General features: G+C 30.5%; 1 protein-coding gene across 1 annotated transcript in view; it reads left to right on the plus strand.

Moving 5' to 3' along the window:
- Positions 1 to 1,444: 1,444 nt before the first annotated feature.
- Positions 1,445 to 11,201, plus strand: part of LOC106472599 — a 33,456-nt gene continuing 23,699 nt past the window's right edge. Inside the window, exons 1-4 of the mRNA XM_013933256.2 lie at positions 1,445 to 1,584; positions 2,161 to 2,262; positions 4,947 to 5,062; positions 10,512 to 10,665. Of these exons, the coding sequence (XP_013788710.2) occupies positions 2,199 to 2,262; positions 4,947 to 5,062; positions 10,512 to 10,665 (334 nt within the window). The 5' untranslated portion in view covers positions 1,445 to 1,584; positions 2,161 to 2,198. The remainder of the gene's footprint in view (positions 1,585 to 2,160; positions 2,263 to 4,946; positions 5,063 to 10,511; positions 10,666 to 11,201) is intronic.

An 11,201-nucleotide genomic window follows, 5' to 3' on the forward strand; every position in this document is an offset into this window, starting at 1 on the left:
CGGAGACGTAACAATATTTATGTTTATCAGCTGGCGTTTCAACGGTAAACCTCAATTTCCCATACGGTTATACACTTACAATAAAGTACAAATTTCAATTATTTGCTGGTATTATGCAACCATACGAATTAATTTATGAAAAATATTAATCTTGTATGTATATGCGATCTTGAACCTGTACGTGCTAAAACGAAAAAGATGTAGTAGATTCATATTAAACATAAATATTGTTATGTCTGTGGTCGTTGGTTAATTCTGCGTAGAAATTCTTTCCAAAAAACTTAGTTATACAAGTCCTTTATTAATTAAAACTAGTTTATTATTCTCAATTCAACTTTGCAATACACTTAATTTCCACAGTCACTTTAACTTAAACACACGCCATAATTCACGATTAACGATTCACGCACTTTACTACCGCGATTGACTCAATTTTCCGTCTCTACCTCTTCAATCTGTAGTTATTCTTATCTATATCGTCATTGGAGAACACTTGAGGCTTTACAAACGGACATGATCTTTCTAGAATCTCTTGAAGTGTTACTACGTGACTTCCACTGTCGTAACAATATTAATGTCATCACTTAAAATTACAGGGCGTCTAGTGGGGTGATTCAACATTTCAAGTCTGTTTGTTATTAAGCAGAAAGCTATACAAAGGACTATCGGTGTTGTACCAACTACAGGTATCAAAACCCGCTTTTCAGTGTTATAAGTCTACAGATCTTCCGTTGAGCCACTGAATGAGGGCTCAGCAGTTTAAGAGCTTTTTTATGAAACTGCAAGTGAGTACCTCAGAACAGTCTAATAATGCTTTAAATGAACAGTATTTTCCTGTCTTCTTTTGTCCCATAAAAGAGTAGCCCAAGAGCTGTCGGTTGCCTTCCCTCTGGTCTTACACTGCTAAATTAGGGACTGCTAGCGCAGATAGCCTTCGTGTAGCTTTGCGCGAAATTCAAAATACAACACATCTTTTGTCTCTTTAAAATGAATTTCCTTAGGAAATCGAACAAACGTTAGAACACTTAGAATTTTAAAATTTGATGACGAGGAACCTGCTTTGAGGCTAATAAAATTTGGAGGCGTTTTTAATGGGTAATAAAGAAAACTTTATTACAAGTTTAACCTAATGATGACAAAATCCTCTCGAAATGTATGTTTATTACTATGTCAAACGTTTTGTCGTTACACATTTGAGTCGTCTCCAAACGTTAAATTGAACATTAAATACACACTGGTCATGCTAAAATGATATAAGTATGTAAGTATTATCTGACACTATCAATTTTTAGCTTGTTTCTATATGAAAAGGTAATTACTTGACTTCCTAATGTTATTAAATTAATTTTTTATATTCTATGAATGAGTAACTATAAGATGGCGCTGCGATGGTTGCATAGGCAAGAGCAACTGCATACGGATTTGATAGCTTATAGTACTTATTGTAAGCGTAGTACTCCTAGGGAAAGTGATATATCTTTTCTTTTTTTTTTTCTTACAGTAACAGAATGATTTAGAAAAAATCAATAAGAGTCGTTACTGGGTTTCTTACGATTTGCTACCAAGGTCAATGCCTCTTGTTTTGTAAGTTACGGAAATACATGAGTATGATAACCACTGTAGTATTTAAATTATTTTAATGCAAAGATATACCAAACGTTTATATAATAAAATTAAAAACTTGCATAATATTAACAGTCAACCTCGAGTTTTGGATTTCTTGATGTATTGTTTATTGTTAGTAAGGCCGATTCGCATAACCTCAAAGAAAACCTGTCATTCATGGTATCTGAACTTAACCATAATCGTTTGTTTACTAACATTATAACAATGTAATATGTATGCAAATTAAATACCCACGGTTTCTGTCTGTTTTACGTATTGCATAATAATATTGTTGTTAGTACAGTTACTGTTAGCGAATTATTATTATTTTGAATAAATGATGATAAGAAATCTTATTTTTTTAATGTTGCTTCGTTAGAAACAACTTTTAGTTAGTTTCGCTTTCAAGATTATATATACAATTTACAAATTAGTTGTAAATGTACGATTAGTTGTTGCAGTCCTATAACTTGTATCAGTGAACATGTGATGGGAAATCTGGATAAGGCCACAACTTTACAAACATTAAATTTAAAGAGTTGTGCTCTCTATTAGAAACTGAACTAGGCTCCGTTATAAGACAAGTGGCAAAAATGTGGAAGCAGCTTGGATTTGGGCAGAAAAAACCTCAGGCTCAACTCAGACTTAAAGGAATTGGTAAGTGTAATGTTCACATTACAAGAAGATTGATTATAGTATGTTTTTCTGCCTTTCAAAGACTCATGGCAACTTTGTAATTTGTTTTGTATGATAAAGTATTACGATTAGCATCAATTATAAAGTGATAAAAAGTTTCTTGTGGATATTATCACTTTCCTGAGAAATAATTGTGATGTATACTATTCCATAAACATTGGTTTTCTAATGAGATGATCTACTTCTTCATAACATTTTTCATTATTTTCATGCATTTAAAACATGAAAGAACCATACTGAATTTCATGAAATTCAGAGTGTGGTGTATTACCTTATCCTTCATAACATAAGTAGCTCATAATTCTCTTAAAATTAGAAAACTGCTAATAGTAATACTGTAAATAATGCTTGTTTACTTTTTATACTTGTATAACTGCAGTGAATGGTTTCAAGTTTTCATACTATATATTTTAATATTAAGAAGTATTAAAATTTAAAAACCAAGGAAGAACTTGTAACATTTTTGGGAAGACTATTATTGTTGTTGAAAATAAGTTAATTTTTATCTAATCATTCCTAAATTATTGCAGCATTCTGTTATGTATTTGATAGAAGTTAAAAACAAATATGCTGAGATCTACTTATACTTTTCATTTGAAATGGAAATGTATTATTTTTGCTTTTTAAAAAAATTTTTCTATTCTGAAATGTTATGCTCAGTCTTAGTCTTTTTTTTCTGGTTTAAAAGACATAGGTTTTGATGCTAAACTTAAGCCTTAAACTCATAGTCTTTGAAACATAGGTGAATTAGAAAATAGTTGATTTAGGTAATAAAGATAGTGATAAAGAGAGCAAGTACTCTGTTTGAAAAACTGAGAAGAAATAATGATTTGAATGATAAAAGCTAGGGTGGAGGTGATTCAGATGTTAAAGCTAGTTAAGGGTTAAGAATGTAATCTATATGAAGAAAACAAGTACATGCAAGTAACCTGTTTGAAAAACAATGCAAATAATGGTTTGAATGTAAAATAACATAACATAATGTTTTGGAACAACATAGGATCTGTTGGTCCATCTCAGCTATCTCATTCTCTAAACTAGACTAAAACTATTAATAAATAAATTTAAAACTTAATGCCAGCCCTTATCATTCACATACTTATCAAGTTGCTCTTAAACTCAGTTAAATTTACTGCCCCACAACATCCAAAGGCCAACCACCCTGTTAGAAAAATAAAACTGTCTTAGCTGAAGATGACTCCTACCATGCCAAGATTTATATTTGTGTCCCCTAGCCCAATCATTCTCGCCATTAAGTATGAAAAAAATATGATGTGTCAACGCTATCAGTTCTCTTTACAGCCTTAAACAACTCAGTCAGATCCCCTCTAACTTTTCTTTTTTCAAGAGAAAACAATTTGAGAGATTTCAATTTCTCCTTGAATGACAACTCCTCCATCCAAAGCACCATTCTAGTAATCCTCCTCTGAACCCTTTCCAACAGTTCAATGTCCTTACTAAGGTAAGGAGTCCAAAGGCTGAACACAATACTCCAAATGTTGCCTAAACAGTGACCTAAACAAAGACATTATAACTTCTTTAAACTTGTATTCAATATTTTCTCTAGATACAACGTAAAATCCTATGTGCCATACCACTAGCAACAGCAAACTCCTTGGATGGTATAAGAGACTGATTAACTATTACACCAATATCCCTTTCTTTCATGACACTGTTAAGGTTATTCCCATTCAAATTATACTTATAATTCAAATTATGATAACTCAATTGTATTTATTATTTTTAAAACCCATCTGCCATTTATTTCCCAACTCATTAAATTATCTAAATCCTTTTGTAAATGAGCAGCATCCTCTTCACATTAGCAAAACCTTAATATCACCTGCAAATTTAAATAATTTATTGATCATTCCTTCATCTATGTCACTGATGTAAATCAAAGAGAGCAAAGATCTTAAGATTTAGCTCTGAGGTACACCATTTGTAACATTAATCCAATTTGACTGAACTCCATTTATAACAACCCTCTGCTTTCTTCCATCCAGCCACTCTTCTATCCAAATTTGCTAACTTATCCCCTGAGTATATATAACTTTTTTAAGCATTTTTTTTGTGTGATTATATTTGTGAAATGTTTTGGTAATGAGTTCTTTTCAAGGATGTATTACATTTATGACAATGGTGTTTTATTTTTGGGTGATAAATGGGTAACTTTAATTGGTCAGCTGGCTTTCTCTCACTACTTATATTAACAGGACATGAAATCTAATTTTATAGAATACATTTTTCTCATCTAATTGTGTTGATTAAGGTTTAGGTGTAAAATATAAGCCTTCTATCATCCACATCACTACTGCTTCCAACATAGCTGTTTTGCTCTTAAACACATACTTTAAATTTACTAAAGGTGAGATAAGATACCAATAGTGACAAAACCACTTTGAGTAAGCAGCAATATGTTTGTTACATAGTATAGTCCACTGCTTTATATAACATCTGGTATGTGTATGTATTTCTATGTTAGAAAAATAAAACCAGCTAATTGTTTTGTTTTTTTTTGCCAGAAGTACATTATGCAAATATTATTTACTTACAAAATTAGTTGGTCATACATTTCACATTTGCCATTTCTTTTAGTAGAATTTGAGTGCAATGTGATTTTAATCCATCTACTTTTAATGTAGGAAGAGGGCATTTCAGTGGTGAACAAGGAGGTGAAGAGGAATTTATGGGCCTTGCTCCTATACAATTGAAGGCAGTTCACTTTAGAAATGAAGAAGATAAGGATGATTCTGACATAGTGAGATATTTTTACATTCTTTATGTGAAACTAATTTAGAGACTGCTTTTCTTGCCCTAGAGGTGCAAATATCACAGTTTTTTGTTTACTTTTAAAGCATTTTGCTTATTCAAGCACATGAAGAGTTTTTATATGCATTGTAAAGTTTTATTATAAAATATTGGTAGCATTATGGTGAAAACGTGTCAAGATTGATATAACGTGATTCTGGTGATGCTTTTATAAAACACCAAAGTAAGAATATGATTAGGCCTAATAGATATGCTTGAAACCATATCTGCAGCTAAACATGCTTTTATGTCACATTTGTTAGGTGTAGTTAATTTGTATATTACCACTGTGCAGGAAATTTAAATTGTTTTATTCTGTTTTGATTCCTATCATATATAAAGTTCTTGTGGATAATGTTTTAGATTTATTGATGATACTAAGATTTAGGGAAAAGCTGATACTGGTCAGTTTTCTTAAGACCTAGACATTGGTGGTGAATGGGATATAAAAAGGTGAAAATAAAGAAAGAATTTATTTATTGAGAACTGTAATGTGATAGGCTTGGGGTAAGAAAACTTGGAAAGGATTTCTTGGGTAAGAGAAGTATTATTGTTGAGTAGAAACAGAGAAGGATTGACTTGTGATTGTTGATGAAATATTCAAGCCTTCGGCAGTACTGAAAAGAGTAAATTGGTATTTTGGATGTATTTATAGAAATTAAACTTTGCATTTAAAAGTAATAATAAAGTATTATAGTCATGTATAAGACTTGATTGAGACCTGATTTAGAATACTGTGAGGTGTTTAGTTCCCTTACTACAGAATGAATATAAGCATGATTGGAAAAAGTGGATTTGGTTTTGATCATCTGGTGAGAAGTAACTTGGGCTGAATGGCTTTCAGTTAAGATTATTTATCTGGATGATATAAGGCATGAGTGAATCCTTTTACAGGGAACTATTACCATCTAGTTTAATCGTGTAAAGTTGAACAATATTTTGCAGAAAACATTAAATAACTAAGCTACTTTTTCATGCAAGAGTAACTTTTAAAACAGCAGTTTACTAAAGCAAATCACAAAAATGAATATTAAAAATACCTGAACAACTCAGATTGACCAATATAATATAAGTAATGTTTATATTGAAAATGTTACATATATATGATTTTTGTTACGAGCAATGATATGAATTTAGTATATTATTACTAGATCCAGCATTTTGACTTCAATTAAAAATATCCAAAGAAACCTTATTAAAGAAGAAAGTATTTATGCCTGTTGAATTGAAAGTTTGTTACCATGTTTGTATTGTATGGCTTTTAATACGTGAATAGCACTGAATAATGAATATTACTGTATTAAGAAATTTAATGTCATTAGTGAAAATCCACAAAAATGGAACACTGTCAGAAATCTTGATGTTAAATAACCTAGTTTTAGTGCAATTGTGTGTCATCTTCATTTCTGACATGAAGACTGGTCAACAATGCCTACATGACTCTGTAACTTTGAATTCCCTTAAGGACACAGGAAACTTTTTAACTTGAAGTGATCTTGGGAGGTGTTAAAATTTGTCCATACTTAATGTTTTATGTTCAAAAACTCTTGTGTTAACATTTCTTCCAGTTTCACCTACATAAAATTCCTCATAGGATTGGCATGGTATAATATAAATGCTTTGTTTTTTATCTTCAGATTGTTCTATTTGAAGTTAGATTACTTAGGTATTCTTAAGGATGTTTGGATATTTGTATATTATTCCAGTTATTCTTTCTTAATATTGTATTATCTTCTTTAGAGGTGCAATTTTTGTGTTGTAGCCCAATATAAAATGGTCTGTATTACCAATGTTTTTATTTTCTTGCTCAAATATGGTAATTTGGAATGAAATGTTATGGAAAATGCAGTTCTTCAAAAATAGAAAAGATAATTTTAATTTCATATTCAAGCATTGTCAGGTGACATATAGACTGAGAAAAAAAAGAAATTATTGAAGTTTTGACCTGTTTATGGTGACATGAGAAAAAGTGAACATAAAGTGTGTTGGTTTGTGGTATTTTTGAGAGATGGTTTCTATATTTTCTGTGATTATCAAAATATCCAAGAAAATAAGTTTGTCATTTCTTTCACATTCAACTTTAAATTTGATAGTGAGGTGAAAGTGATTAAAGCTGCTGAAAACATCTTCTTTGGTTTGTCCACACAAATATATGTTGTCATCATCTTGTAAGCATAGAATTTCTGAAAGTTTTATATTTATGGAAGGAAGTAGTTCAATTTCATATGCTGATTAATAAGGATTACTGAAAGTCTGCAGATTTCTATGTTTATGAATTTGGTTTGTAAAGGTTTACTTATGATTGCTTGTCTGATTTTTTTGTAAAATTTATTCATGTCATTTTCTTTCTATTATTATTGACTTTATTCAAAGCTAGTCTGTAAAGTGTCTAGTAATGTATGTTTTGGTTAGCAGTAGAAGTGTAATATAATGTAATTTAGATTATTGTTGGTTTTTTATGTTTTAGAAGATTAATTAACATTTGTCAAAAGAACATTCATTCGTGTACATTCAAACATTTTTTTCAAGTAATCAGTGTATACATTAATAATAAAAAATGGGCAAAAAGACATTTGCTTTAATGGTACTTTAATGTAGGATCTCTCAAGTTGACACTAATGTTCTGAAATGGATTATTCTACCAAATGAGTTAGTGGGGCTTCCATTCCAACTTTCTACTAGTTCTTTAAAACAAATTGTTTCTGTTTGATAATGAAATATATTTTTTAAATTATGTTTCATTATGTGTTACTGAAATATCACTTATCTATGCATTTATGTATAGTGCATGAATGTATGCAAATAGTATGAATTATAAGTTTATATCTAACAAGTAAAATCACATCATAAATTCAATTTAACTGCTGGGTAGTTAGTGGTATTGATTCACTGATATATTATTTTTCACTTGTTTTAAATACTAACATTCAAATTTCAATTCATTATACAAAAACTTTGCATGTATGAACATGCTAAAACTCAGAAAAATTAGTACAAAAGAATTTATAATAAAGTAATCAAAGAAACATTAAATTTTTAAGCAATAAAATGTTAAATTTTCTTTCATTTTAATAAAGTAATTATGTGTGTACTCGTTTTTCAAACATTAAAAAATATACATCACCATATTTTGTTGCATCTAGAAGTCTAGTCTAATAGGAAGAGGATAGAATTTCCATGAAATACATCCAAATAAAATGATAATGATAGCATTTGAAGAACTTCAACATCAAAATTTATCATTTAGTCAGAAATAAATATAAAGGAAAGATTAGGATCAACAATAGAACTGTTCAATTAAATAATTTACATGAAAACAATGTTGCAAAATCATGTTTAAGAATATAAGGACCAGAAAAGTAAAATTTGGAAATGGTCAAACAAATATAAACTTTTCTTTTATTTTAAAGCTTTAGGAATGTTTTAGTGGAGAGACATAACCTCATAATGTTTAAGGAAGTGAGGTATAACCAAAACAATGAAACCTTCTACTTTGGTCTATAATTGTGTGGGGATGTTTTTATGCTTCAGGACGGTAAGTTGTCAATATTGATGAGTGAAAAAGTTGCAGTACCACCACAACATCTGGCTCATCACATGCTATCCAGTAAATGATGGTTAGTTAACTGGTTGTAAATTTAAGTAGGATAATGATCCAATACATACTACCCTTTTAGTAAGAGATTTAAAGAAGGAAAAAAATGTTTGAATATGTTATGAAATGGTCAGCCTATAGTCCTGGTGCTAATCAAATTGAAAATATTTGAAACCAGTTGGTAAATAAATGTTACAAAAGATTAACTGATCTGTGGCAACTTTGGGAGACTGTTCAGTACAAATTGACGCAAGGACAATAGATTGTCTCACAAGATCTGTTGACATCAACACATGTGATATACGGTTAAAATTTAGGCTAGAAGAAGATCTACTAAATATTAATTATTCACTGAGCTTTTTATGCCAATTATTTCACTCCTGGATATAAATGTTGCACATAAATCAGTACATTTCATAAAATATTGTATTTTGGTATCTTCAGACTTTTGATGGATATTTTGTGTGTGCACACCCATAAGTAACAATTAACATTTGAAATTCAAGAAACAAATTATATACGTAAACATTTTTCACTTGTTATAGACGTTTTTTTAATATAACCAATTTGTATCCAGTTTTGTGGCTTTGGTCACTCCTTAGATGTCTGCAAATGATTCAAATTTAAACTGATTAAAAACAATCATTTAATAAATATACACTGCATATTTTAAACCTAAGACAAGGAGGGAAAACTAGCCTTCTTATTTTGTATACACACATATATATATACAGAAATAGGTGTTGCAGAGATATTGTGAATACCAGAATTACTTAGGTTTTGGTAGGAAATCCTGTTGATATAAGACTGAAAGATTACTTAAATACTTCTCATGGTGAAGATTTTTCGATCCAGTGAAACTGATACTATCTGTATCATTCCACTAAAGATTGGATTTTATAGTAGTCAGGAGGTTTGACCTTTTTTTATTATTATTAAATTAATATATATATATTTAGGTTCTGGTGGTACACTACTTTCCAGTGTTAAATTCCAAATTGAAGTATGAGTCAATATGAATTTAACATTGAAAATAATGATGATTGAATAATGGAAAATATTGATCAAAACTTAAGTTATTAATTTGAAAAAAAGAAAGTTTTATTTTCAGATTAACAAAGAAGTATTATGGGTATTAAATATAAAACAACTGTGAGTGCCCTGGTAAATATTCATCATTTGTGTGTGAATAAATGACCTGATTTATTTATATGCTTGAATTTTAGAATTGCTCTTCATATAATTAAATCATGAGTTTTCAGTTCTGCATAGGTGCTTATATACACATTTCTAAATAATAGATGTTGGTAAATCTGAATGTCATTAAAGTTATTTACATGTTGAAATTTGCATTTAAAATGCCATCTTTGTAACCATATAAGAGAAATGCATTGAACATGCATGTTTTTGAGATGGGTTGAAGATAGCATCAAGAGATAGAAATAGCTCCAAAAACTGAAACAAAACAAGATTTTTGGATGTTGAAATAGAGGTAATAGTGCCTGAAGTAGATGCGTTAAAAAGCATGCTCTTTGGTTTGCTTAGCAGTGGCTTAACCAGCCAGTGGGAAAAAGCTGCTTGGAAGCAAATAGCTAACTCCATCAGTTCTATAACTTCAGAGAGCCATATGGTTGACAAGAAATGGCTTTAGTTAAAAGTCAGGAATAGGTGCATTTTAGTTGTGAAAATAATAAGGAAGTTCAAGTTTCATTAGTTTTATAACAGCACGTTTCTTCTTGCCTTGTGTAATGGTAAATTTAGCCAATAAGCAGTACTTGTTTTGGTTATTTGTGTATTCATCTAGCCAGTTTTGGTGCAAGAATACAGTGACCCTTTGGACTATCGACCCGAGCTTTCGGGGCAAGCAGCTGCAGGAGAGGATGAAGACGGTGTTTATGTCATGCCGGTCGGAAGTAACTGCTATACAGAACCTTTTGAGCCTCAAGACGCAGAGAGAGGTAGATTTATAGTTATTATTAATTTATTTTTTATTCAGCTAGTATTATTTGCGAAATTGGCTAATTAATAATTGCTGTAATTACATAACATAATAACATACTTTTCTCTGTTGCCAACATTTTAGAATCTAACAGTCTCGTAAAAAGACTGTTTTATTATTATACTAGTAAAATTTTTGGCTGTCCAAATACAAAACTAGTTCCAAAAGTCTTATTGAGCATTCAGTAGTACCCGTGATTTTAGTAAAGTGTGTTTATATGCATAGTGGGAATGAAAGGGAATGTATTTTGCATCCATTAAAATTAAAATAGGTAAAAAGTTGTGAATTTTTGTTACCCGTGGGTGAGTTTTATGCTCACTTATCCGCTAATAAAAACATAGCGAGTTTTTGAAGCAATACTGCTGTTGCGTCAGCGAGGTCACGTGACTAATTGTCACGCCCCTGCTTTCTAGAAATATCTTGTACCTTCGTGAATTGTCGGGAGATTACTAGATATAGGGTAGTCTGGTATATATAAGATGGTCACAACGTGAC

Source organism: Limulus polyphemus, unplaced genomic scaffold (assembly GCF_000517525.1).
Source record: "Limulus polyphemus unplaced genomic scaffold, Limulus_polyphemus-2.1.2 Scaffold122, whole genome shotgun sequence".
Lineage (NCBI taxonomy): Eukaryota > Metazoa > Arthropoda > Merostomata > Xiphosura > Limulidae > Limulus > Limulus polyphemus.